Source organism: Aptenodytes patagonicus, chromosome 21 (assembly GCF_965638725.1).
Source record: "Aptenodytes patagonicus chromosome 21, bAptPat1.pri.cur, whole genome shotgun sequence".
Classification (NCBI taxonomy): domain Eukaryota; kingdom Metazoa; phylum Chordata; class Aves; order Sphenisciformes; family Spheniscidae; genus Aptenodytes; species Aptenodytes patagonicus.
Window position 1 is genome coordinate 5,418,530 of NC_134969.1, and position 27,920 is coordinate 5,446,449.

At 58.0% G+C, this 27,920-nt stretch overlaps 1 protein-coding gene across 5 annotated transcripts in view; it reads left to right on the plus strand.

The window, feature by feature from the left end:
* PTPRU (protein tyrosine phosphatase receptor type U) overlaps positions 1–27,920 on the plus strand; it is an 82,796-nt gene that overhangs the window by 217 nt on the left and 54,659 nt on the right. For all 5 annotated transcript variants that reach the window (XM_076357613.1, XM_076357614.1, XM_076357615.1 and 2 more), the window contains exons 2-6: positions 17,905–18,033; positions 26,027–26,298; positions 26,405–26,486; positions 27,184–27,299; positions 27,520–27,694. In XM_076357613.1, the coding sequence (XP_076213728.1) occupies positions 17,905–18,033; positions 26,027–26,298; positions 26,405–26,486; positions 27,184–27,299; positions 27,520–27,694 (774 nt within the window). The remainder of the gene's footprint in view (positions 1–17,904; positions 18,034–26,026; positions 26,299–26,404; positions 26,487–27,183; positions 27,300–27,519; positions 27,695–27,920) is intronic.

The window sequence follows — 27,920 nt, forward strand, 5'->3', positions numbered from 1 at the left end:
CCGGTGCAAGGCAGCTCCTGCCCGTCCCGCCGCCGGGGCTTCCTCGGGGCGAGCGAGCGGCCGTCGAGTTCGGGACACCGGGGGCCGGAGCTCGGCGGAGCGCGCCCGGCCCGTTGGCAGGCGGAGGGGCTCGGCTGCACCCTCGCACCCCGCGTCTGCACGGCCGGAGCTGAGCCCGCCCCGAGCCCGGCGGCCTCCTCTCGCTCCGCGGGTACCGGGGCGACCTCCATCCGTCCTCCCCTCCCGCTGCACCCCCGGGAAGGAAAACTTCACCCCGGTGGCAGCGGGGGTTCATTTGCAGGGGGAGCCCCGCCAGGGTTTAATCGCTCAGGCGGGAAGCGAGCGGGGATGGCGCACCGGGCATCGCACGCCGCCGTCGGGAGCCCGGCTGGGGCAGGGAGCAGCCGCAGCCCCGGGCGAGGGGCGCCGGGATCCCAGTTATTTATTTGCAAGCACCGCTCGGCCCGGGGCGGGTCCCGGAGGGTGCCGGGGGGATTTGGGCACCCTTCGGGAGGAACAGGTGGCGGCCGAGGCCGCTCTCCGGTTGCAGCCTCCCCGGCTCTCTTTATGTCACGGGGACATAATTAGAGTTTTACCAAAGCACGATCGGTATTTTTTTTTAAAATTAATTTTTTTTCGCCTTTCCCCCTTCCCTTGAGCATTTGAGCGTTGAGACCTGTGCCTCTCCCGGCCCCCCCCCCCCCGGGAAGGAGCGTGGCCTGACCCTGCATGCAGGGGCTGGGGAAGGGATGAAGGCAGAGGCAAGGTGCGGGGGCGCAGCTCGCTCCCGACCCCCTCGGGAGGCAGGAGCGGGGCTTGGGTGCTGCGAGGTGGGTGAATTTGGGGCTCCCGAGGTGCTACCTGGGGCTGGGAGTGCTTTTTGCAGGGGAAACTGAGGCACAGGGTAGGAGGGAGCTGGTGCCTGGCTCCAAAGGGACCCTGGTGCTGCAGCCTCTAGCTCTTGGGTGATGCTCTGTGCACTAAGGTGTGTTTTTGCCTGGTTCTTTGATTGTTGTTTACCTTAAAAACGAAGCGGCTCACCTGCATGCTGTCCCCGTGCTGGTGCATTGGGGTTTTTGGGTAGTGGCCTCTCTCCAAAAAATATAAATAGTGACACCCATCAGCAGTAAGCAAAATAAGGCTGACCCGTGCGGAGGGGGGCATGGTGGATGGATGGGGGAAATACGAAGCAGCTGAGGCTCTCCACAGCTCATGCGAGGGGGAGGAGATGGGGAAGGAAAGGGCTTATATTCTACTGGGGCAGCTGGAGCGGGGAGAGTCGTGCTGGGGTAGGGGGAGATGCTGATCTGTGCACGGAGCAGCCCCGTGCTTCGGGGCAGAGCAAGGAGGCACTAGGGAAACCGAGGCATGCAGCCAGTGAGGGGCTCCGAGTCCTCTGCCAGAGGAAGGGGCTTCTGCACCCCCCCCGGGTGTCAGAGGCGGGGTCTTGAGCTGTGCTGCTCCCCAGTCCTGAGGTGTGTGTCTTTCTCTGATGGCTGTCACGGCTAAGCTGCAGCAGCCTGCGAGGGGCTGGAGGGATGGTAGCGGGGACCCGGTGCTGGTGGTGGAGCGGGGCTGGGGGGGCTTTGTGGGGAGGCTCCCCCCCCCGAGCAAACCCTTTCCCCTCCGTGGGCTTCCTTCCCTGCAAGATGGCATTTGCAAAGGGCAGGATCGAGCCCACTCCTGGTGTAAATCAGGAGCATGTTTACTTCAGCGTTTCTCCTGGTAGATGCAGAGCAGGCTCAGCTCCGCGGTGGAGCCGGAGGGGCTGGGTTTAGCAGGAGGTGAGGGGTCTGCTTCCAACTCTCCAGGTCTATTGCCCTCACCACCGGCTGCTTTTTACGTGAATTCTGGTGTTTGCTCCTGCTGATGCAGCTTGGCTGGCTGCGGGGACATCACCCGGCTTGTCCCTGTGGGGCTTGGGGCTGCATGGCAGACAGGGCTGGTAAATTTTTTTTTTTTAAGCCAGCTGCATGTGCTCTGGGGTCACCAGAGACCCCAAAGCCAGTCACAGGGAGGACCAGCTGCTTGGCTCTGTGGATATTTTGAAGACAAGTGGTTTTCTTGCCTGCTCCCTTGCAAAGAAAGGGCGTAGCGTGATCCCTTCCACGGGTGGGGAAACTGAGGCACGGCATGCCTGTGACTGGCTGAGCTCGATGAGCAAGTGGCTGAGCTGGGAGAGAAGCTGGGTGCTGCGGTTGCAGCCTCCCCGCCGGCTCGGGATGCTCTTTGCTCCTTCCGGGAGCGTGCAAACTTTTGCAATTCATTAAGATTTCAGAGTGACTAAGCTGTTGTGCCTGTCTGTTGTGCTTATCATGGGGAGGGGGGCTGGGGCCAGGGTGGTGTTGAAAGGGGCTTGCTGAACCTCCAAACCGGCTGGTGTCTTGTGCTCTTGTGGTGTCAGTTGGCTGTGACGGGGACCTGTGAGTTGTCACCAGTGTGATTTGCTGGCCCCACCTTTCCTCTCCGGGCTCTTTGCGATAAAGCACGGAGCCTTTCCCGGCCTCCGGTTGGGAGCAGGCTGGCTTGCAGCGCTCTAGGCTGGGCCACAGGGCAGTGGCTTTTGCAGGCTCAGCTCTTTCCTCCTCCTTTTGCCTTCCCCTGCTAGGAAAGGGTACAGCTCCGCTCCTCTGTATTGCACCTGTGCACCCCGAAACTTTAGCAATAAGTTGCTCTCCAGGTGTACCCCAGGCTGTGTCCCCCTTCCCCGTGCTCCCGGGCTGTTTTCTGACAGCGCTGGCAGTAGGGACGTGCGTTGGGGACGTGCGCCTGCAGCTGCCGGTGCTGCGTGGCACTCCTGCTGTAATTATGCGGAAGCTGTTTGCACTTGGGTTTGACTGCGTTAGCAGCAATTAAGTAAATAAAATATTTGGGTTTGGAGCTTCCACTTAGGAGGCTGGTGCCACCGGGGAGCCCCGGACTGGGGTTGGTGGCATCTCTGGTGGCACTAGGGCTGGTTTGGGGGGAGCTGGGGGGGGGTGGTGGTGGTTGCTGGTTGTGTTGGATGAGCCCCTCGCTGGGGCCAGGCAGGAGGGCTGGGGCCACCCGAGGGTCATGTCACCCTCCCCCCCCCCCCCCACCCCAGGACAGCCTTTGCAGGCTGGCAGGAGGTGGCACAGGTGACCCCGACTCCACGGCGGCTGTGTTGTCTCAGCCGAGTGAATGGGAACTGCCGAGCAGACGCTGTCCCCAGGGCTGGGATTGGGGTTGGGGAGCGGAACAAATCTGCCTGGCGTCCCCGTGCCCCTGCCGTTAACCGCAGCATCTTCATCAGTGGGGGGCATGGGGGGGAGAGGGGTGCTGCGTCTGTGCATCCCAGGGCAGGGGCTGGGTGGGGGGTTTAGGAGCTGGGGGCTGTGCCTGGGTGCTGCAGGGACGCACGCTGCTGGCAGACCCCTGCACCAGCCCTGGGGTGCTGGGGACGGGGTCAGTGTTTTGTGCTCTCCTGGTGCTCCGGTACCTGATCCTGCTCTGCCCAGTGTTTATTTCCCTCTGCCTGGCTGGCAATGGGCTCTCCCATGCCAGGGCATTTTTTTCTCCTCACCCTGCCTTTGCCAAGCACATAAAATGTGCAAGAGCATTACATTTTTCTTGTCAGCTTGTTTCAGGCTTGGATTTCCACCCCCCCCCCCCCCCCCCCCCGTTTTGCTGTGCTGGGGAAGAGTCTGTTTCTCTTGCTTGTTCCTATGTGTGTATTTTTAATGCCCTGGGAGTGCCATGACCTTTCCCAGAGCCCCCAGACAGTGCAACACTCCCTCCCCCTCCCCCCCCCCCCCCCCTCCAGCCTCCTGCATCGGGATGCTCTGGAAAATCCCACTCTTGCTGATGTACCCAAGTATGCCTGGGGTGGAGGTTTCCTGCCTCCCCAGCCCTTGGCTCTCCTGTATCCCCTCTCCATGCACTGGATCATGGTGGATCTTCACCGTCTGGGGGGGTGAAGCAGAATTTAGGGATGCTCAGAGTGATGCTGATGCTGCTGGATGGACCTTTCCCTCTGGCTCTGTATCCGCAGCTCCGCGGTGGAGGGTGGCAATGCCCGTTTCCCCCACCTCCCCCCATGCCCCAGACTTGTGGTTGTATTTGCACTGTTTTTGCCCTCTTCTCCTTGCTCCAAAACTCCTGTTTCATGTTTTTCCTCTGGGTGCTTGGACCTGCCCTGGCCTCGGGAACAGGGATCCTGGTGAGTCACCTCCTGGCCCGCACTGCACATTTTTCCCTTTGTTTTCCAAACTAAGACAAACCAGCCCCATTCCAGCTTCCCTGGGAGCTTTCCCGGTGCAAAGCCAGCAGGATCAGGGCTGCTGGGGAACAAAGATGCCTCCTGGAAGACAAAGGCAGATGCTTGTTGGTGGCTTTGACCCCTGCCCTGGCAGTGACAACCTCCCTGCTGCCTGTTGATGTTGGTTTTCCCCCTGACTGCACCCGGGATGGAGCTTTTCCATCGCACGCAACCCATACCCCATCCTCACTCTGCAGAGAGGCTGAGAGCCCTGAGCACCCCAAAGCACCCCATAAAAATCCTCTCCTGGCTGCAGCCCCTCCCCAGGGATTTGCTGCTTTGGGCAGTCATGCAAGGGTTAAGCACGAGGGGCTGGCAAGGCAGAGGCAGGTAAATCCCTGCTGCAAGTTCAGAGCTGGGAGGTAGCACAGGCTCTGGAGAGCCTTATCGACACAGCCCTGCCATCTGCCTGCTTAAACCTCCATAAATAAGCTTTTTAATAATCTATTATTAACATGCACTATAATTGTCTTATTAGACATGTCTGGGAACCTTTAGTTACTGCGTGATTAAATGTCAAGATTCCCAAACCTCCTCTTCTCCCTGACGGCAGCTTGGGATTTGTTTTGCAGCTTTCCTTGGATCCTGCTCTCCTGTTCCAGGCTGGAGCCCCCCACCTTGTACTCGGGGAAATTGAGGCTTCCCCTCCGGACAAGGAGGATTCCCAGCAATTAGTCCCCCGGAGCTAATTGCCTCCTCGTTGGCAGCCTTAAAATAAAGAATTCCTGGGGATGGAGCTTTTTTTCTTTCTGCTGTGGGTGGCCTGGCAGAAGCTGCTGCTGATTGGGTTGGATGCGGGTGGGGGAGAAGGGGGTGCCAGCCTGCGGTGCCCCGGCCTTCCCTGGCTGGAGGGGGTCCTGGGGACACGGGACCTGCTCCTCCTTGCTGGGTGAAGGGCATCTCTGGGGAGCAAGAGGAGGGCTGTGGAGCTGGCGAGTGCTGGGGGGGACTTCCCTGGGTGTTCCCTGAGCCGTTTTCTTTCCTGGCCCCGGGAGCGGCTTCTTCTACACCCTCTGCCTGGATCGAAAGCCAAAGTCCAGCTCTGTTCCAGCTGCTGGAAAGCAAAGGCAGAGCCCCTGCCTGCGGGGGCAGCCCTGTCCCCCTGAGCTACTGCTGGCACCGGGGGGGCTCGCACATCGGCTGCCCTTCCGAGCTGGTTGTGGTTTTTTTGTTGGTTTCTTGTTTTTTTTTTTTTAAATCAGGAGTGTTGTTCCTGCTTGCTGGGCGGTGGTTAGCTGCAGCTCATCCCCCTGGCTGCTTTTGTGCTCCTCCGGCTCCTGCCTGGGGTGTCGCAGCCCTGGTTTGCAGCACCCGCTTGTGCCTGTGTGCTGGGGGGGGGGGGGGAGGGCGGGGAGGTGACACAGATGTCCTGGCGTAGCCCATGGGTTTCCTGCAGGTTTAAGGGGCTCAGGCTTTGCACCCCAATTTCTCCCACCTGGAGAGTGAATCCCAGTGTGGATCGTGGCAGCTGCATGCTCTGTGAGCCAGGATGGGGCCATCCCCATCTTCTGTCCCTGTGCACCTCTGCCGGACCCCAAATCAGGGTGCTGGTGCTCTGCTTGCTGCAGGAGCAGGACAGCAAAGCTCCCCCTGCTCCCCCCTTGCTGTGGGGCTGCAGGGGGGTGTGGGGGCTGTTCCGGGGGGGTGGCTGGCTGTCGGGGTGCCAGGGCGGCTGCTCACTCCGAAGTGGAGGCAGGGCTGCAGTGGGAGTGCAGGGAGGGTGATGCTCCTGCAGTTTGGGGTTCAGTGGGGCCGTGTGGGTCCCGGTGTGCGACCCTGCCGTGCCTGACAGACTCACAGCTGGAAGGAGCTTCCCAACTGTGTTTGGCCATAAACTGATTGTTTCCTGACCTTCCTGCCCCTTGAAGTGCTCCAGATGTTGGGGGAAAGGGGAGCTGGGCAAGGGTGGGTGGGTGCTTGTGTCCCTCCTGCACCCTGCTCTACCGTGCAGCATCCTGCACTGGGTCCGGTGGCCCCAGCTCGGAGAGCGACGGGGGGAGACGGCGATGACTTTGCTGGGCAGTCCCGTCACTGATGGGGGAGCGGGGATGCTGTGTCTGCCATGCCCCGGTGCACCCCACTGCCTGGGGACCCCTCTGGCTGGTCCCCCCAGGGGTGGGCTCTGACTGTGGGCGGGCAGGGGGCTGGGGAGAGCCCCCCATCCCAGACAGGGATGCAGTAGGGAGCGGAGCACTGCACCCTTGCTGCAGCTGGGGGGTGTAACTGTGTTGCAGCCAGAGCAATCTCTCTGAATATTGCTTGTCATACGCTATTTTTTGTGGTGGTGGTTTTTTTTGGTGTGTGTTTTTTTTTGTTTTGGCTTGAAAAATATTGGAGAATCGCCCACAACAAGGTAGTTGTGCTGGTGCAGACTTCCCTGGCTCCCTGCAGCTGCAGCCCTCCTTGGCTGCACGGGGCTGGCAGAGGGTCCATCCCTCCCCGCTCCGGGGCTGCGCTGGGTGCTGGGCTCTGCCCCAGTGCGGCACCCGCCGGGTGCTGGGGAGCCCTCCATAAGCCAGTAAACTGCTTTGACTTCCTGGACCCCCCCATGTGGATCAGACCTTTCTCGACATCGTTAAGTTAATCAGGGTTGTGGCCGGGATACAGCCGCTGGCTCAGATGCTCTGAGCTCTCACAGGACGAGGGGACAGGGACACCGATGACCTGATGCGTCTTAACAAGGCCACTGTCCCCGTGGCCGTTCTCGGTGCCTGCAGATGACCGCGCGTGGAGATGAGCTGTGGCAGTCCCTGGGCATTTGAGCCTGGCATGCTGCTTCGTGCCGGAGACCTTCAGCCTAATTAGCCCAATTAGCCCAGCCGAGGAGCAAGCACTGCTCCGGTCCAGCGTGTTTCACCCTGCAATCGGACCGTCAGCCGCTGGTCGGGGCAGCTGGATGTCACCGGGAGGAGGAATGTCACCGGGAGCGGTGGCCAGTCTGGGAGAGGAGATGAAACGCTTGCTGCAGCCCAGCTGCTCCCCCGCTGCGGGGGGCTCAGCTTTGGGGTGCTGCCCGGGGGTCTTCTTGCTGTGTGACAGGAGATGGTGGAAATGGCTTTTTCTCTGACGGGCCAAAGGGGATGGAGCATCGTGGCTGCTTGCTCACGGAGGTGAAGGCAGGTGGAGGGATGGACTACGGACAAACTGCACTTCCTTGCTTGGATGGATTTGGAGGAGGTGTCCGTGGAGCTGCTCTGGTTTTGGGGATGCTCTGCAGGGCTCCTCGGGGTGCAGCCCCCTCCCTGTCCCGTGCTGCGCGGCCCTGGTGCCTTGGCTCCCCCTGCATCTTGAGCCGTGATGGTGGAGGGTTCAACAGCAGGGATTTTAAAACCGGGGCAGCAAGTCCAGGCAGATCTGCCCAAGGATGGTGTCTCCTCCGAAGCCCCTTCCCTGCCGCTGGCAGCCCACCCGTGGGGGGACGAGGACCCGTCATGGGGCAGGGCAGCCCCACACATCCTCATGTGCCAGGTCCTGGGTCATGCGACGCTCCTAACCTTGCAACAGCGCATCCCTGCCCGTCAGCAGGGGGATGTTAACACCCTGTGTAATTAGCAGAATAAATGCTCTTCACATAATCACTAGGTGCTGCAATTTGCCTAATTGAATTAGCGAAGGTGGGTGATCCCTGGTCACCCCCCTGCCCCCCGGCACCTTGAAGTCCCCTCTGGGACGTCTGGTTCTGTGTTTTTGGTGGCAATGGGGCACCCATCTCTGCACCCCATGGAGGTGGGTGCTGGAGCTTTCCATCGTGTTTTTGGAGAAGGAGCAGATTGGGGGTGACTTTCGAAGCCCCCCGGTGCCAGGGCAGGCTCTGGCCTCTCCCTGTGGGGATGGGGATGCGATGGGGGGGGTTGGCCAATGCCCAGCTGGGGCTTTTCCCAAGGACTCTTCCCCGCGCTGCTTATTTTTTACTGTATTTTGAGCTGTCTGCTGAGTGATAACGTTCCATTGATTTTTTTTTTCCACAGCCAGCAATTGGCCTGCTTTCCTTTGATTATAACAGTACCAAACTAAAGCAGCACATCTCTGCGCTGGGTTATTTCTTTTTTTATTAGCTGAACTTTTTATTTAGTAAATCACCCGGGCTCCTGTCTGGGGACCTGCTGCTCACCGTGCCCGGCTCTGAACAGCATTTCTCTGTGCAGGGGGGTCGTCTCCTGCCTTTCCTCCCGCGGGGCGGCTGGGCTGTCCTGCTTGGGCTGGGTTCAGTGGCTGCAGCCGGTCAGGGATGGGAGCTGGGACTGGGCCGGGGCAGGATGCGTGCGGGGAGGGGGGTGCGAGGTGCTCACGTGGGGTTTGCAAGTTGCTGCATGCACTTTCAGCACCACTGCAGGGTCTCTTCTCTGACCACCCATGCGCTCCACCAAACTTTTCAGTTATTGCTGCATAATTAGTGTAATCCCAGGGTTTTTAGCGCATGACCAGTGCATACGCTGGCGTGGGCTGAGGATGCTGCAGGTCAGCCCCCCGGCGGGGACCGGGGGCAGCTCTGGGACCTGGCAGCGGGGCAGGGTGAGAGCACAGTGCCTTGGTCAAACTGTCTGCCCAGAGCGAGGGCTGCAAGTGGGGTCCCAGCGGGGCCATGCCTGGGCCTGGGGGGAGTAGTGGGACACCCCGTCGTGGGTGGCTGTGGGATGGGGGAGCGTGAGATGCTTGTGCTGGGATGGGGGCGAGGCAGCGATTGCATCCCGGTCTGCAGGAGCAAGGAAAAAACAAAAAAAGGTTGGGGAAGAAAATACCAGGAATGAGGCTTTGGGTGTCTGAAACGGTGGAGCGGTGGCAGCAGGGGGGCTAGAGTAGTGGGGTCTTGTGGGGTGAGAGTTGCTGTGGTGGGGGTGATTTGGGGGGGACTGAAGGGGGTGCTGCAGGCGAGCCCCCCTGCCCAGCATTGCTCTCTGCTCGGCAGCAGTTTTCCTTTCCCTGGAGCTGGATGGAGGGTCCTGAGCCCTTCCCGTGGGGGGGACGTGGTGTGGCTGGGTGCTGCATCCCGGGAGCTTGCTGAAAATCCAGCCTTGGGGGTTCTCTAGGCTTGCAGGGAGGGTGATGCCTTGCCCTGCCTGCGTGCAGTGGGGGGGACAGACCCCAGCAGGGTGGGGGCAGAAGGAGGATAGGGGGTTTGGCGTGCTGCCGTGGGGCTGGGGAGCAGGTCCCTGTGTGGGAGCAACAGGGAAGGAAGGCGTCGGGATGTGTGATGGGTGGATGCACCGCGTGCCCTCTCAGCTGCCAGCGCCATCCGTGAATCCATCCTGCACCCTGGCTGTCGGCTGCAAGTTCATCTTGTGCGACCAAACTCAGGGTTTTGCTTTCGGGGAGGTGGGTTCAGACCCATCCGTGCACCGAGTCTACCAGGTCTCAGCAGTGCGGTGGCGCTGTGGTGTCCCTGCTGGTGCGGTGCTCCTGCCTGCCTGCTCGCCCTCGGAGCTGGAGAGGGGCAGGGGGTGGGTGCCTGCCTGCGTCTCAGCTGAGTTTTTATAGGTCCTATGAAAATAAAGGGAGAAGGCTGGACTTTGAGCAGCTTTCCAGTAAAAAAGGAAATTTGATTTTTTTTTTTTTTTTTTTTTTTTTTTTTTTTACTATTTGCAAAGCAAACCTGGCTTTGCAGCCAGTGGTGCCAGTGACGGAGGAGAGGTATTAAAAGCAATAAATAAACTGTTGGGGAAAGGCATCCTCAGGCTCCTGTGACTCTGAATTTACAACGTGCCGTCCCTAAGCGCCAGCTGCTTTTATACCTAACGTCTTCATGGGTGCCTGCACCCCGGGGGACCTGAGGAAATTACCTGCCTGGTTAAAAGAGGTTTTAACCTCTGGGAGCGCTGGGTGGCAGTGGGATGCTGGGGGAGACCCCCAGATGAGTTTGGTGGAGCTGCTGGTTTTTACCTCAGCCTCAGGGATGGGTGGATGCCCGAGCCAGCACTGGCCAGGGATGGCTGAGCCCAACTCGGGGACTGGTAAAAACACACGCGCTGGTGGGATTTTTGGGCTCGATTAGCCGTATCCCCACCTTTGTCTGGCTGAAGGGTGCCCGTCTCAGTCCGGCACGCTCCCCAGAGCCGTGACACGGACTCCCTGGGCATAGAGCGCCTTTTTATTCCCCCCACGGGGGCTTCTGCCAGTGGCTGTAACCTCCCAGCAGTTCCTGTCTGTTCCCCCCCATTTAATAGCAAAGGTTCAACTGAGCCCACGCCTCCCCGGCGCTGGCAGCCGGGCCTGTGGGTGATTGATTTGCCCACGTCAGCCGCATTGCCACCTTTCAACCTCGGTGTCAATCTTCCCACGTTGCTTTTCCCAGCTCTCCCGGTGCAACGGGAGGAGGAGGAGGACGTCGACCTGGATTTCGCATTGCACCGAGACGTGGTCCTCCTCTGCCCCAACCTTCCTCCCCACTCCTGTTCCTCCCACTCTTATTTTTCCTGAGGGCTGGGGAGCGGATGCTGGGCACAGCGGGGACCGTGCAGCTCCGTCGCCGGCTGGTTTTGCCGCGTGAGGGCTCTTCGACAATGCAAGCGGCTCCGTTCTCCGCCTCGAAAGGCCATAAATAACCCGGCTGAGCTGCCTCCCCGAGGCCCTGCTGGCGCTGGCACGTGCTCCATCGCAGGAGGATTAGCCCACCGGCGTGCTTCGCTCCCGCATCCATCACTGCGGAGAGGTGGTACCTGGGGGGCGAGAGGCTGTGGCGGTGGGGGAGACCGAAGGTCTTTATCCCCTGGATAAAGGTGGTTTGGAAAACTTGGTCTTTCCCATGATTTCTACAGCCGGAGCTGGTGTCGGAGTCCCCCAGGGCTGCGGCAATGCTGCTGCTGGTTCCAGGGGCAGCTGCTTTCCCTGCCTGAACTCGTGCCAAGGGAGCATCTCCATGTCCTCGGGGGTTCCCTGAAAGCAGCGTTTCACCCTCGGGGCTCACGGTCCTGGTCTCTCTGGGCCCATGGGCATGTGGGGTGGATAGACTTCAGCAGGGCCATGGGGACCTGATGATAATAAAGGAGCTGGGAGAGAAATGAGTTCTTTTCCCCTCTTTTTTCCCTTTTTTTTAATTTATTTTAATCTTTTTTTTTCCCTTTTTTACCTTTTTTTTTTCCCCCCCAAAGGTGCCAGGTGGCTCCATAGCCCAGGAGCTGCAATTGCGCAATAAGCAATCGATAACGGCAGGACGCAGGTTTCCAAAAGCCTGCCTTGTTTTTCTTCCTATGGAGTCGAAGTGGCAGCCCTGACTATGTTAATTAAGTGATGGTTCATTATTAAAGCACTTGTGTTGCAGGTTAGTGGCCTCCTGGCCGGGGAGCTCGAGGGCGTTTCTGTGCTGCAGGACCTCTCCCGACCTGGGTATAAATAACGGAGAAATGATGCTGGTCCTTCCCCCGGGAGCAGCCCTGGCCGGATCCAGGCGTTGTGCAGGGACAGCACTTGGATGGGGTGTTAAATACACGCGTCCGCTCCAGGCCGTGGGGCCGAAACCTCCCGGCTTGTGCCCCACAGCGTCACTGCAAAACAGCCGGGGAGTTGCAAATCAGGGTGATGCAGCACCCTGGTCCCAGCGGTGCTGAACCCCCCGGGAGCTGCTTTGGGGGGCGGGAGGGGAGCTGCATTTTGCAGCTGGATGTGCCCCAAGGAAAGACTCGGACTGGCAAGATCAATTATTCCTCCTTTGCTTTTAAATGCATCTTCATGATAAGGTGATGCACGGCACACCTGGTCCTTGCCTAAGCACAAGCCGGCCCCGTGGCATTGCAAACCCTTCAGAGTTGTATTTTCCCAGTTGTATTTGCTCTCCTGAGACCTGGGGATGCCTATAATGAATCCGCATCTCCCAATTCCCCCCGTGCCTGTGGTCCCGCAGAGGCTCCTGGGGCCAGAGCAGGGGCTGGGCACTTGCTGCGGGAGGTTTAACACCTCCACGGGGACTTGCAGATAAAAACCATAAAGAGTCTAACAGGCAAAAATAAAGGAGATTTATGTCTTCTGTAGTTGCTGGTAGACGGATATTGTTCTCCTAGTCCTGCGCTTTCCAAACACTGAGGTTATCAGGCATAAGTGACTTATTATGCAAATCCTCCGTCTTAATATCTGGCTGCTCTCTCCCTGGAATTGCATTGGCTAAACCCCATGCGTTATTGGAGCTGCTAATGTTTACACATTAGCTTCTTTGGCTAATATACAAGGCTTCAAGTTGCAAATTGATGTTTCTTACAGCTGAGCAAATTATTTTTCTATTAAATGCAATATTTAAAATGATTTGGAGAAGCAAAACAAACTACTGGCGAGAATTTTAATGGAGCTGCTTTCCATATTCTTCTAATCAGCTTTTATTTGGGCCAGGAAATCGGTAATATTTTTTGTAAACGTTTCTGTTTCACAGAAGTGGGGAACAGAGAGGAGCAGGGAGGGTGTTTATTGTAATCTCCGGTGTGTGTAATGCACAAAAACATTTGCAGGTGCCTGTTGCGCTTGTGCCCCAGGCCCTTTGAGTGTGCAAAGTGCAGATTTAGCTCCCCTTTGCCTGGACTAGAAGAGGTTTTCCCACTGCTGAGACCGAAACCCTGGGGTGTTTGGGCTTGGCTGCAGTTGGCCGCGGAGTTGATGGGGTGCTCTGTGCGGTGGGGGTCTCCATCGGTGTGAGATGCCGGGATGCTGCGGCACAGGACCTGCTCTGCATCTTGGTTTTCTTGCTGAGCTGGATTCCTCGGTGCCGCATCCCCCCTGAGCGAGTCCCAGACCCCTGTATAGCATCATCCCCCCGGGAGTCTGAGCCCCCCGCAGATAGAAATGGCGGTTCCGATCCCTTATCCATTAATAACCTCGACCGGGAGCCTGCGGTATGGTACGTACGAGATCTTGCTGGATAAGAAGTGTGTCTAATTTTAGATGAATTGCAATATGTGTTCCCTATCCCCCGTGTCTGCTGGCGCCCGGAGGAAAGCAGCTCCCGGCGTTTCCTTCCCGGGGCACATTCCCGTAGGAGCGTGCCAAGGAAATCGCCTTTAAATAGCAGCCGGGATCTGGGCGGTGGGAGGCTGGCTCGGCTCCGCGGGGGCGCCGGGGAAGGGATGGCATCTCGCCGGCATCCGCTGGAGCGGGGTTGTGCATCCCAGCAAACCCCGGCTCCCTGGGCTTTCCGCCGTCCCCGGGGGACGATGCCAGTTGCCGCTGGTGTTACGGGACTTTGCCAAATCACCTGCGTGCCTCAGTTTCCCCATTTGCAGCAGTGGCATTAACCATTTATCCTCTGTAAAGAACTTGATCCTTTGGTGCAGTAAAAGCGCATTTTTCTCATGTGTGCTTAAGGGAGGTCTTGGGTGACGGTCCGGGGCTGTGTGACTTCGTGTAGCCTCCAGCTCTGTCCCTGCTCCTGGGAATCAGTGAAAACTGCTGATTTGGGAGATGCTGATTTGGGAGATGCTCACCCCCGCTGCATCTCGCTGTGTTTAAGGTGATGATGGGTCATAGCCCTGTTTTGCTGCGCGGGGTGTTTGCATGCGACCGCTCGGCAGCCGGGGCGATGCGTGGTGTGTCCTGCGGGTACCCGAGTCCTGATTTCCTGCCGATAATTACCCGGGATGGGGGGAAGGAGCTGCTGGAGAAGGCCGGGGGTGAAAAATTAATCCTGACTCCAAAAGGTCACCTGTGTTAGCTTTCCCGGCTGGTGCCTGCGCCGTGAGGCATGGGGTGCTGGGGGCTTGTGCCCCTAAGATGTTGCACCCCAGAGATGACCGTGGGGCTCATCCAGTCCTGGCTAAGCCAAGACGGGAGCAAAACGGGCTTTTTCCTGTTGGTTGGCTCTGCTTCGTCCTGGACCAGGAGTCCTGGGCTCCCACCCTGAATTTCATCGTTCTGGGGAGCCCACGCTTGCTAAAGTTTGGGTATAAACCCTTTTTTTATAAAGCCTTTCCACTTTTAGGTATGTTATTCGTGTAGCATCCCCATCCGATGATGCCCCGAAGGGTCTGGGCAGTGTCGTTACCCCCCTCGGGGTACGGGAGCATGCGATCCCGTCATGATCCCACCACAGATGGTGCCAGGCTGCCCTTTAGCGTGGGAGCCTTTTCAAGGCTGCTCGATAAAAGAAAAGAGAAGCTGGTGGAGCACGTCCCACGGTGCAGGAGGTTAAACAGAAAAGGTTTAAGCGTGCAATTAACTTTGAAGCGAGAGGAACATAGACTCGGCGGGTGAAAGAGTGCTGGGCAGGCTGGTGGGCAGGCAGCCACGTTCCTTCGTGGCAACGGAGATTGAATTAGACGCCGTCCATTGTACTTGGCTGTTTGTTTGGTCTTTCTTTTCCTCCCTCTTCTTTGCAAATCCTTCATTCCTCCTCTCCCCCTCCCCGGCTTTCCTCCTCTCCATCCCCAGGGAGCGGGATGCTGGGTAGCAGCGGTACCCAGGGGATGCTGAGAGGCACCGGTACCTGTCTCCCCGGTGAATCCCTCAAGCCACCTCTTTTTTTCTTTCTTTTATTTTTTAAAATTTTGGTTCATCTGGTGTTTAACCCCCATGTTAGCACTCGTCCCTATCCTCCCCTCTGCCTGGGCACGCCGCGGTGCTGCGGGGGCTTCATGCTGGGCTGCCCCGCAGGGTGTTTAACGGGGTGCGTCTCGTCCTTGGCACAGGCTCTGGGTTTGGAGGGGTTTAGGCGACTTTGGGGTGTTCAGGCATCCTCTTGGATGCATCGCGCCCCCGGGGAGCAGACCATCATGCCCTCGGTAGTATTTTTAGCCACTCTCGCGTTCGAGTCGCACCTCCCACGCTCACTGCCTTCATCCCACCGCCCGGAGCTGCTGTTACCCTGGCCTCGAGCCAGCGCAGGAGCTGGGAATTGGGGGCTCCTTGTTTCCACCTGGTGATTTTCAGGGAGCATGTGGACCGGGAGCGGTCCCGGCCGGCTCCCACAGACCACGTCCCGCTGCCATCAGCCCTTAGGATGGGTATAACCATCCCCGTTGCTGCAGACGGGTATTTTGGGTTGCAGCCTCCCTGCCCTCCTTGCAAACGTGTTGATGAAACCTTAATTTTCTGAAAGCCACTCTGGGTTTACCCCCTTTGACTTGCCACGGCTGTTGGGGGACCCACAGCCACCCCCTCTGGAGCTGGGATGTTGGCATTTAATTGCTCAGATGTTAATTTTTATGCCCCTATTAATCTTGTGATGGGGAGGGAGTAGGGGCTGGAGGTCGAGCCTCTCCCCAGCCCTGCCCTTGGATGGGGAGAGGTGGTGCCAAAAGCGTCCCATTGCTCATGGAAACCAAGGCTCTGCAAAACCCTTTTTATTTTTTCCCTGTATATACAAATCATAGACAAATTTGTTGGTGAGGTGGAGCGGCCGGTCGAGCCGCCTTCATTTCGCGTCCTGGATGGGGGGAGCGGATGGGAGGGAAGGCTCGCGCTGGGAAAAGCCATAACAATAAACCTGTCCGAGGAGGGAGACGGATCGGCTCGGCCAGCTGTGCCTCCGCCAGCAAAATATCTACTCCTCGTAATTGCATTTTAAGCTCCTGGAGCCTGGGCATCGTCTAGCAGGTGGCCGAGGATCCAGCCTTGGGGTGATGGAGCAGTGGGGAAACTGAGGCACGGGACCAGTTGGTGCCAGTGGCTGCGCTGGGGATGGCGGCGGGATGCGGGTGGTGGAGATGCAGCCCAGGAGGAGGAGGTTGCATCTCCCCCGATGTTGTTAGATGCTGGGAATAGTTTATAGGGGGTGAAAGAATCGCTTTTCCCTGGGAAACGGGGCTCTGCCAGCCTGAAACGCTGTTTGTCTCTGCTCTGGTTTCTCAGACAAAAAAAAAAACCCAACACTAAGAACAAATTTCTCCCTCCCAGAATATCCCATTGCAGCAGATCTTGAAAGAAACACTTGGGCTTTTTTTTTTTTTTTAAAATCACTTGGCACTTAGTTTCTGACACTGTTTTATTTTGAAAAATTTTTTTTTTTCTTTCCTTCCTGGAAAATTTTGACAGATTTGTGCTTTTTCTCCCATTAGAAAGCGCAGCCAACTTTCAGACTCTTTAAAATCCAGCGTGTCTTGTGGCGAGAGCCAAAAGAGCCGAGGACCAGGGTCTGCGGTGCGGGGGCACATCCGCACGTGGGCTGGGCAGACGCTCCATTTTGGGAAGGATTTTAAGAAAGCTGTGAGGTCTCGGTGCCTCCAGGCATATGAATAGGAAAGAATTTGCTTTTAGTTTTTTGAAAAGAAGTTTCTTGTGGTTCTGAGAGGAAAAAAACCCAACAACTTGGTGATGAAGCTGGAGCGCGCGCTCCTGCTTTAAAAAAAATGAGTGTAAAGAGGGGAAAAAGCCCCAGATCTGTTCTTAGATGTGAAAGAATTGTGAATCTTAATTTTCTGGGCATCTTATGGGGTTTTTTCCAGTGTTTGGACTCGTGTTTGCACAAGCGACGCGTCTGAGCATGCCCCCGCACGGGGAAGCACAACCCGTGCCTGCAGCAGCGAGGCCATTAACTGGCAAATCCCCGGGTGACGGAGGGAATTACTGATGTAATTTGGGGATAAAATATGAAAAAAAACCCAGAAGAAATAATCCCCTGGCCCCGCTCTGCTTTCATGCTGGCCCATTAGGGGGTATTTGCCTTTGTTCGTTCTGCTTGCTCAGGGCTTTCTTAACGTGCCTGCCCTCGTCAGCCCAGGGGCTCATATTAATTAGCGCTGGCGCCCTGGTCCGCCTGTAATCTGTGGGTTTAATGGAACAATAGGTCAGTGTTAACAAACTGGCCCGGAGCGGCCCCATGGGCGAAGCCAGCCCCAGAGCTCCGGGTTGGGCTGGATGCGGGCTGGGGGGGCTGGATGCGGGCTGGGGGGGGCTGGATGCGGGCTGGGGGGGGCTGGATGCGGGCTGGGGGGGCTGGATGCGGGCTGGGGGGGGCTGGCCGGTGTCTCAGTGTGCTGTCACCGTGTCGCCTCAGCACGCGTGGGGACAAGTGGCCTCTTGGCATTTATTCCGATTCTCCGCGTTCAGCCGAGCACCTTGCCGACCGGGGAGGTGGTACGTGGCTTTCGCCTTTGCTCTTTGCAAAGGATAAAAAAAAACAACCCCAAAGCCCCGAAAGATGAATAAAAGGGCTCAGAAGTGCCAGCCCGCAGCTGGAGCGGGGGGTTCAGTGACGCATTTGTAGGGGTGTGATTGCTGTGGGCTGTTGGAGGTCCCGGCTGAGACCTGCCGCTGTCGTGTCAGGCAACGGACAGACCCCCAAGAGCTCAAGGTCAAAACACACGTGGGCAGGCGGAGGGCTGAAGTCAAAGCAGGACTTTTTGCGGGAGCCCTCGGGGTCTTGTGAATCCTTGTGCGACCGCTGCAGTCGAGTGCCTGTTTCTTGGGAGAAACCCCCCTGTTCGGTGACCGGCGCCCGGGAAGCAAAGCTGGGGGCTGCATCCTGCCTCCGCGGCTGAGACCTCCCTGGGAGCTGAGACCTGCCAGCTCGTTTCACTGGTGGGGGAACCGAATGGGAGAGAAGGGGGATTAGCAGCAGACAGGACCGTACCCTTGCTCACGGGTGCACGTGGGGGGATGCCTGGGGTCGCCCCGCATTTCGGGAGGGGCAGCACGCCATGCTGGCAGGGCTTTTGGGGAGGGACGAGTCGCTCTGCGGGGTCTCAGTGAGGACTGACGGGTCTCTCTCTCCGCAGCTGGCTGCACCTTCGAGGAGGACGGCGACCCGAACCAGTGCGAGTACAGCCAGGGTGAGGACGATGACTTCGGGTGGGAGCTCGTCCGCAGCTATATGATGCCACACCTGACGGCCGACCTGCCTCACGGTGAGTCCCGGCCCCCAGTGGAGCCACGTTCATCCCCCCGCGTCCCCAGGGACCTCTGCTCCAAACCCACCCCTCGATCCCGTACCCCAGAGCCAAACCGCACGGCTTCTCCTGGTTTAATTCCCACAGCGTTTCAGGCTGTTGCCTGGGGTGGGGATCGACTGGGACTTGACTTGTCCTCGGTTGTGTGGGCAGGGTGGTGCTGTGCCTGCCGGCAAGGTGTGATGAGCTGTGTCGGTCCTCAGCGCGGTGGGGCAGGATGCTGCGTGGCCCTGGGGAGGGCGTCGCTTGGGGACAGGGGACCCTGCCGCTGCTGGGGGGAGGAGGGTTTTTAACAGCACAGCAGGGACAGGGACATCGGATGGCTCTGGGTACCTCTGAGCTCCGTGTCGCTGCCTTGGTGGGGTGTAACCCCATGCCACCCCAACCCACCCTGGGGAAGGCGGCTGGGGAAGCCTGCAAACGGTCCAGGCGTGTATTTTTGGGGTGGAAAGCCAAGATTTCCAGCTCCACTCCCTCTGCACGTGACCTCTACCATGGCTGTGTTTGCTACCCCCAGCCCTGGTCCCCAGGCTGGCCTGGGGGCTGCGTGGGGGACGTCCCCTCTGCCCTGGAATCTCTCAGCCTGCGGCAGCGGGATGGCAGCAGCTCGGGCGGCTTTCCATGCTTCCCGGCAGCATCTCCGGTGATGCCAAATTCCCCATCTGGTATCGAGCGTGGCAGCTGCTGCCAGCCGGGATGCACCCAGATCCCGTCGTGAAGGGGCACCTTTGGAGCCACTCACCCTGCCTGGGATCTGCAGCCACCGCCGGCTCTTTCCTCACTGGTGCGTTGGCTTGTGCTGCTTTTGCAGACTCATGAGAAATTCCCGTCTCTGGGAGATGTGGAAAAGGGGAAAAAGTGTGTTTCTGGCTCTTGCAAGTGTGGGGAAGGGCTCGTGGCTGTGCGTTGGAGGCATCTCCGAAGTCTCGGGAACTGAAAGGAAGAAAATGCAAATGGACTTTTTTCTTTTTTTTTTTAAAACCTCATTGCTTTTAAACTGTTTTTTGTTATTTTCTGGGTCTAGCTCCTCTCTGATGGCCAGGCTGGGGGAGCAGAGCCAGCCGGCAGCCGTGGGGAGCTCCCCCTCTCCCACGAGGCTGGTGTGGGCACCGTGCCTGGGTGGCATTCGGGGGCTTTGCTTGCTCCCAGCTCCGGACTGCGTCCCGCTGTGACCCCCTTGAGGTGTCCCTGTACCCATTTGCTCTGTGAGATGCACCGGGCTCGAGATGCTCCTCGTTTTCGGGACCGCTGGCTGCTGCCTGGTCCCGGCGCTCCGGCTCCTCCTGCCCAGCCCGGAGGTCAGGTCCCATGCTGAAGATGGGCAGAGAGAGAAGAGAGCTGGTTTAGAGCTCGATAGTAAAAATGACTTTTTTTTTTACGAAAACATTAATTGCTTTACAGAAAACTCTTTACTGCTCCATCAATCTGCCTCCAGCTGTTTATCTCATGCTTTGTTCATGCCAGGGCTTAATTTGGCTTTTCCCCTCCGCTAACCCTCCTCTTCCTTTACCTTCTCCTCTTCCCATCGCCTTTTCCTTCCTTTCCCGTCCCCGCTGGCATGTCCTGGGCGCTGGGTGAGGGCAAAACAACCCTTAGCCTGGCTGTAGGACTGCTGACAGATCCCTGCTCTCCCATGATGATTTTCCAAATAATTGCTTTAAACTGAACTATCCTAATTTGTTTGTGTCCTGGGGGAGGTTTCCCAGGGCAGTGAGGAGGGAAGCAGAGCTGGGGATTGAGATGGCTCATGATGGAGGGTTTTAAACATGTAATTAGTTGGGTTTTCTGCTCGATTTTCAGCTGTAATTTAAAACCTGCAGCAAAGTGCCCGAGTTTAAAGCCTGTGGGCTTGCAGGGGGCTGAAGGGGTAAGGTGGAATGGGGCTGCTTTCTCTGCTTGAGGAAATAACCGTGGGTTAGCAAGAGTTGGGGGCTTAAATGAGTTCAAAGTTTAAGAAATAAACTCCAGAGTTGATGGGGAAGTGGATGCAACTGTCCCAGGTGGGATGCTATGAGGCTGAGCTGTGAGCATGGAGCATCGCAGGGTCCGGTCCCCGGGAAGGGCCCCCCTCCCCGATGCTGATCGATGGTGACACCCAAAGGGATGCTCGTCCCCATAGCTGGGGGCTCCCCTAATACCGGGGAGATACTGTTTGCTCGTGGTCTTGGGGCACCCAGTGGGTACAGGGACCCCGTTTTTGTGTAGTTTCACCCTGGCATGCCTGGGGAGCTGTGCATGAGGCTCCTGCAGCCTTATCACCCCTCTTGGTTCCCCCCAGCAGCTCGGTGGGTGAAGAGTATTTCACAGCACCGGGGCCTCTCCAGGGAGCACTTTCTAAAGGAGTCTCCTGGTCTTAGATTAAAATGAATTTTTATTGGAGATCAGCTAGTTTCAAGGAGCACAGGATTTATTGGAGTGGATGCTGGCTGCTGGCCACCCGCCTCTACCTTTGCATCCCTCTTTCTTTTTCCTTTCTTGTTTGGCTTGGTTTTTTCCCCCCTCTCTTCCCATCTTGACTTGTCTCCCTCTTTCACGTAAAGCCAAGGGACGGGTCTCTCCCGTGGATGGGTCTCTCCCATGTTGCAATCGTGATTTTTTTTTCCAGCTCTTTATTGTTGTTTTTTAAAGGAGCAGTTGCAGGGAGCCAGGTAAGGCAGGCATTAGGATGCACCGTCGCTGTGTCTGCACCAAAATACCTCTCCCTGGATGCTTCGGGTGTATTTTCCTCCTGCTCTCCCCCAAGCATTGTCTCTGCGTGCCAGGCTGGTCCACATCTGCCTTCAGGCTCTGCAATATCTAATCTCCTAGAAGCCCCGCTGTTTCGAAGCTGGGGAGAGGAGGGACAGCGTGTGCCTTGCTCTGCTGCACCTGGCATTGCTGGGCACCCACAGGGCTTGCAGGATTCGGCCGGATCCCAAAGGCCTTTGAGGAGCAGGGGACCGGGTGGTGGGGTGGTCCAGCAGGCAGGGATGGGACAGGGGAGTGAAATCGGGCTGATTTCTTGAGCTCCTGGGGTGAAACACGCGTTGAGGTTACTTAATGAACATCGAAATAAAACAGGGTGTTTAGGTTAAGCCCTGTATGAATTTGGATGGGACAGGTCCAGGATGGAGCATGGGACAGAGCCGAGGTTGGGTCCCTGTCCTCACCCCTGCAGAGATGCGGGGTGCCCCTTCGAGGACAAGGATGCTCTGCGGAGCTCCAGGGTCTCCCCGGGAGAGGTGCAGGCCCCTCTTTTTGTCACTGGTTGAATTTGCATTTGGAAGTTCAAAGGAGATGGGGTTGGGAGAAGCTGTGGCAAAAACTCCCCGTGGAGGGTGTGTGCCCTCCTGCCCCTCCATAGCCCGGTCCTGGGGACCGGAGCACCCGGGCCCCTCTGCTCTGCACAGCTGTACTCAAAAATACTAAACCATCATATTTGTGGGTGGGTTTTATTTCCGAATGACTTTTTTCCTAGGTTTTCCTTCCAAACTCAGTGACACTAGAAAACCCTCCGTGAATCGGAGTTTCTGTTCCCTACTTGGCTCTTCCCTCTCTCCATGCACGGAGCTGCCGTCGCGCTCCCCACGCAGCCGCGTCGCGATGCCCCGGCACGGCCGTGTCGGGGAGTGACCGAGCCGTTGTCCCCACCCTGATGAGCTCCGTGTCCCTCCATCCCCTCTGAGGAGTCGCTCCTTCAGCTGATAGCTCCGGCATCGCTTCCTGACAAGCTCCTGCTGCGTATCTGTAAAAACCTTGAAAAATTAAGCTTGATTTTTGGCTCCCCGGGGAATTACTCTGGTCTGTCCAAGGACCCCGTGGCGGTGGCAGATCAGCCCTTGGTGCTGGGGCTCCCCTGGGAGATGCTCGTCCTGGGGCTCGGCGCAGAAGAGGGGAGCGGGTACCCTATTCCCGTGCTGGCTCTGACGTGTTGAGAAGGAAAACGGGCGCATGAGGAGGCACCGCCGGGCTTCATCTTCCAAAGCGATTTCCTGGAGGCAGGCGCTGCAACGCTCGGACCTGGTCCCCTGGCACCTCTTGGCTGGCAGTGCCGCCCTCTGCCTGCCATCCTGCCTGCCTTTTGCTGCCTTTTAATAGCTCTTTGATTTTTATTTATTTATTTTTTTAATTTTATTTTTATCTCTCGGTGGTTTTGTAGGAGGAAAAACTCAGCGAGACAGGGAAGCGGGAGGGAACGGGTTCTTCCCTCCTCTTCTTGCTGGGCTGTTTTGGGTTTTTCCCGGAGGGATGCAGGTAGCTGCAGGCAGGACCCTCGGGACGGGCAGCGCGATGGGGAGAGCTGCTCCTTCCCTGCGGGCAAGCAGGGCTTCAGCCCAAAGCTGGGGAGAAAATCCTTGGGAGCTCATGGCTCTCAGATTCACGTCCAGGGTTATTGGAGGCACCGAGTTATCCTCAAAGACCTGATTTGAATCCCAAGGAAGGGCTGCTGACCCCACAAGGGGGAAAATTTGGCCGGAGACCCCGCGTGAGGACTCTGCTGGGATGGGTACAAGGCTTTCTGTGCACAGCCCCTCTGGGCTGATTTTGCAGCTTAAACCTCGTCGTTGACTTTTGTGTTAACAAATTGATGGTTTTCCTGTAGGGAACGTTGCTGGAAACTTGTTTCTTTTTTCATTTGTTTGATTGAAATATTATTTAGCGCTTTTTGAGTCTTTTCTCTTCCTCCACAGAGCACTTAGGTGGGCTTTTAGAGAAGAGCCCAAAAACTAAATTAAATTATACTGCTGCAGCCGAGCTGAGGGGGGACGCAGAGGGGCTGACTTGTTATTTGCGGTGACAAAGCGGGGGTGACAGCTCGCCTGGACCGGCATCTTGATTCAAACCGACCTTAAACTGAGGATCAGAGGAAGGATTTAACGAGTGAAGCACGGTATCGATGTGTGCCTGAATCCCGTCCTTTGGTTTGAAGTCTCAACCGGGGGATGCCCCGGGGCCGTTTCTGTGGCTCCCATTTCGTGGGAGGTTTGGAAATTATTTTCCCCGTCATGAGTTTTGGAGCAGCTTTTTGCTGTAATGCCAACACATAGACAGGGCTCAAAAATAACCCCAGCTGTGCCGATGAGCTGTGATAGTGCATCAACCCTCCGGCTGGCGGGAACGGTCCTGCTTGTCCCCCCCAGCTCTGGGACGCAGCAGGGCAGGGACGCCCCCTCCTCTCCATCCCCATCTCCGGCTTTGCCGGCAGGAATTAAGATAAGCTTTAAAAACTGGAATTTGGCCGTTTGCATAGCTCTTGCTGCAGCTCTGTTCTTGCCCTGGCTGGGAAAGCTGTCGGATCCTGGTGGAAGCTGAGGACCCGGTGGGGTCGGGGGCTCGGGGGGGGACCCTGGCAGCGGTGGTGGATTAACGGGGAACAAGCGGAAGGGGTCTGGGGGACGCCGGGGTCCTTGCTGTATCACCCTGGGAGGGGCTGCGCAGCCCCCTTGCCCCCCAGGAGCATCCCCTGGTGCCGCCTGGCAGCGTCCCAGCCAGATCAAGAGACCAAGGACGAGCAGGTTGGTGACCTGCGGTGGGACCGTGTCCTGTGGGGTGGGTGGTGGCAGCGTGTGCGCAGGCTGTCACCCTCTTGTCACCCTTTTGTCACCAGCTGGCTGTCCCGCTGCCTCCTTGAGCTCTCTGTGCGCCGGTGCTGCTGGTGGGAGCACCCAGGCGGGGCTGTGCTGCCATTTTATTGGGGTGCATTAAAAAAACGACCAAAAAACCTCGCTGAAAACAAAAAACATCCCCTGCAAAAAAAACCCAGGGGCTGCCGAGGGAGTTTGTAACCCCCAGCCACCTCTCTGCGAGGAGCTGCCTGCCCCAGGACCTTGTTCGTGCCAGGGGATTGCCCCGACGCAGGATGCAGCACCCCGATGCAGGATGCAGCACCCCAACACAGGGACAAATACCTCTGCTTCTCCTGCGTTAAAAAACCCCCAACCCATACCCTGGATTTGAAGCTGAAGCTGGGACCGGTCATTTATGGGGAGGAGGATATAATTAGCACAAAAGCGAGCGGCGGGAGCCTGGTTTCTCCAATGCAGCAACGCTGGGAAGAAAATTAAGGGGGAAAAATAGCGCGTGGGGGAAGCCCTGCCAGATGAGTGATGATTGCCACCCATTCGTGTCCGTGGTCCCAGCTGACCTTAACGGACATTCTCCGTCTTTTAAAATAACTTGTCAGTGGTTTAATTTTAGTCTTGGTCTCTTTATTTTGGTCCTCTGGCTTTCTGTTTTTAAAGGGAGGGGAGGAAGAAGGGTCTGCGTTCATTAATGAGAGCCTGGAAGATTGAGCGGTTGGAGGTGGCTTTTGGAAGATGTCCCCTGGCGCGGGGCGGGCCGGCGTTCGCTCTCCACGCTGTGGTCACCTGGGCCAATTGGAGCCACTCTCGTTAGTGCAGAAATAATTTTGCCGGAGGAAAGGAGGGGGGGGGGGGGGAGAGAAGGAATACGGACGTCGTGCCTTCCCGCCTGTCTGTGAAATGCGGCTGTCTTGACTACAAGAAAATAAATTGTTATCATTTTATTTCACCCTGAATATCTGCCCGGAGGGGCTGGCAGCACCAGGCAGCCGTGCGGATCGGTGACACGGTGAAAATTTTGCTTCTTGGCGATTTCTTTCCCCTGTCCCAGCTCTGTCTTTGAAGGATGCACTGGAGGATGCACTGTGGTGCGGTACCCGGCACTGCGTCTCCCCAGCTGATGCTGTGACCCCCTGGGTGTTTTGGGGTCCCCCCCAAGCATTTCGGGGTCACCCCAGGTGCAGCTCCCAAATGCTGGGGGGGACGGATGGGTGCCCCCCCGCTGCCTTCACTAGGTTTTTCTTGGTGCCCACTTGCAGGGAGCTGATGGGAGGAAAGCATGTGAATTTGTTAAAATTAACTGGCGGTGAAAGCTATTAATAATTAAGCGCCTACTGTCAGGAAAACAACGGTAGACTCAAATAAATGGCCTGGCTTTGTTACTTACAGCTGCTACTATTATTAAAATGGAAGGGATATTAATAATCCCCTCGCCTTTGGTGTTGGGGAGGGTTTGGTAGGGCAGCTTCCCATCCGCCCCGTGTCCCGGCCCCATGGCCGTGCCGGATGGCTCTGGGAGCTGCCGTGAAGATCCGGGTCTCCCGCATCCCCCTCCTGCCTCCGGACCGCCTGGGATGGAGCATGTAGGGCAGGGAAGGATGCTGCCTTTGGGATCCCCTTTGGGATTTTCATCCTGCCTGCCCCGTAAGTACAGCAAGCGCCGGGACTCCTGGTTTCATTGCTGGGGATTTTGGGTGATGGGAGATGGGGTACCAGCGGCTGCCGGTGGTGGGGCAGTGGGGAGCCGGGTCTGGTGTGGGCATCCCAGAGAACCATGGTGCCAGCATCCTTGAGAGCCGCTGTGCCGGCATCCCGGAGAGCCGCGGTGCTGCCGCTCGTTAAGCCGATGAGCGGTTTTTTCCTCTCTGTGAGCGCCTGCTGAGCACAGTTTAAACTCGGCGACAACTGCGTGGTAAATGATACGAGGCGATGGGAATGGAAATTAAACATCTGGGGCCTGGCTGGGGAGGGCAGTATTGACGCAGCTGAAGCTGTGAGCATTAAAGGAAAGCAGGCGGAGGGTCTCTGGTGGCATCGAAGCCATTACCGACCCTGGTGTCCTGGGGGACCGCGGCTGTGAGCAGCTTATCCTGGAGGCAGCGGGTCTGATCCTTCCCTCCTCGTCCAGCAGCCAAGTCCCCTTTCGGTGTCCTGCTGCTGCTCAAATGGACACCTGACACTGACTCCATCCCTGGTCCCTGGCTCCTGTCCTGCATGTCCCTGCGGGCTGGCATGGACAGGTACCCAGTGGGACCCGGGCATCGGTGCAAGGTCGTGTGCATCTTTGCAATCTTGCATCCTCCACCTTCTCAATCGCTGCCGGCAAAGCTCAGGAAATGCGGAACAGGAGGATTACTCCACTCTCTCCCTGCTTCTCCCTCCCGCCACAGGCTCCTACCTGATGGTGAACTCCTCGCAGCACGCCCCGGGCCAGAAAGCTCACCTGCTCTTCCAGGCGCTGAGCGAGAATGACACCCACTGCCTCCAGTTCAGCTACTTCATGTACAGCCGGGACGGCCACAGCCCCGGCACCCTCAGCGCCTATGTCCGGGTGATGGGGGGCCCGGTGGGCAGCGCTGTCTGGAACGCCTCCGGCTCCCATGGCCACCAGTGGCACCAGGCGGAGTTGGCCGTCAGCTTGTTCTGGCCCAGCGAGTACCAGGTGAGCCCTAGTGGACCCCCCCCCCCCCCCTTGCATGACCCGGACCCTCCCTTGCACGACCTGGACCCCACCCTGGCAATGGGTGACCCTCTGTTTGGTGCCGCAGGTCCTCTTCGAGGCGGTGGTCTCCAGCGAGCGCAGGGGCTATCTTGGCTTGGATGATATTTTGCTCTTGAATTATCCGTGCTGTGAGTGTCACGGGATGGGACCCGAGGGTGGGGGACCCCGAAGGGCAGCGGGGTGGTGGGCGCTGCTGAGCTGGGCTGGGCAGCAGGGTTCAGAGCTGGTGCCCATTGGGATGGTCCTGGGGAGAGCTGATGGACTAATGCCGTGGTGCAGCCTCGTGGCACTTGGGTGTCCTGTCGTCACCTGGGCTGGTGGAGCTTCATCTCCTGGGTACCTCTGGGGCTCCTTTTTCCATCTCCGTCACTGGATTTTTATAAAACCTCAGAGAAATGCAGGCTGAACGCGTGGCCTGAGCATCCCCATCGAGAGGGGCCACCCGGGCTGGTGGGGACCTGAAATCCCAGGCTGTCCCAACACATTGGCTGTTGGGGTTCACCCCCTATTTCTCCCAGGCTGGGGTAGGAGACCTGCCCCCCTCTATCAACCCCAATAGCCTGCATCTGGCGACAGCGCTGCGGGATGCTGGAGGGGAAGGCTGCATCCCTCCCTGGGACACCGGCTGGTTGTACGGGAACGGGAACAAGTTCCTGATTCCGAGCTGGGCTGTGAGGAATGGGGATCAAGCCCGTCTGGAGCTTGGCTCCAGCCCTGGCATCCTGGGTGGGTTTTTGGGCTGTGGCGGGATTTTTGCAGTAATGCTACTGCGGGTCCCCTCGGAGCTCGGCCGCTTCGTCACCTCTCGCTTGCGTCCCTCGGCAGCGAAAGCGCCTCATTTCTCCCGCCTGGGCGACGTGGAGGTCAACGCGGGGCAGAACGCCACCTTCCAGTGCGTGGCCGCCGGCAAGGCTGCTGAGGCCGAGCGGTTCCTCATGCAGGTGAGCAACGGCGGTGGTGAAACCAGCATCTCCACCGTCAACCCTGTGCATTGCTTCTGCAACGCCTCCGTGGCTCCCCTTTGGGAGAAGACACTGCTGGGCAGGGGGGAGAAGGGTCATCCCTCCCCCTTTTAAGCAGACATCATTTGGGGACATGTTTGGTGGCTCTGGATGTCACGCCGTGCCTCCTGGTAACGTCTTGTCTCTCCTCGTGGGGCAGAGGCAGAGCGGCGAGGTGGTCCCTGCCGCCTCCGTGAAGCACATCAGCCACCGGCGCTTCCTGGCCACCTTCCAGCTGGACGAGGTGTCCAAGGAGGAGCAGGACCTGTACCGCTGCGTCACCCAGTCCAGCCGTGGCTCGGGCGTCTCCAACTTCGCCGAGCTCATTGTGAAAGGTGAGTGACTTGCTGTTGCCCGCCGGGTTTCTGGGTGATGGACGGGCTATTTCTGCTCCGCTGTTTGCAGAGGAAGAGGAAGGTGGGATGCTTGGGGCGGTGGGATCGCAGTTTCTCGCTGGGAATGAGTTGCTACGCGTGGATGGTTCAACGTAAAACCAGGAAACTACCTTTCCCGGTGGCCTTAGATCATTTATTTCTGATTGCAGTAGGTGGGAATTAATTA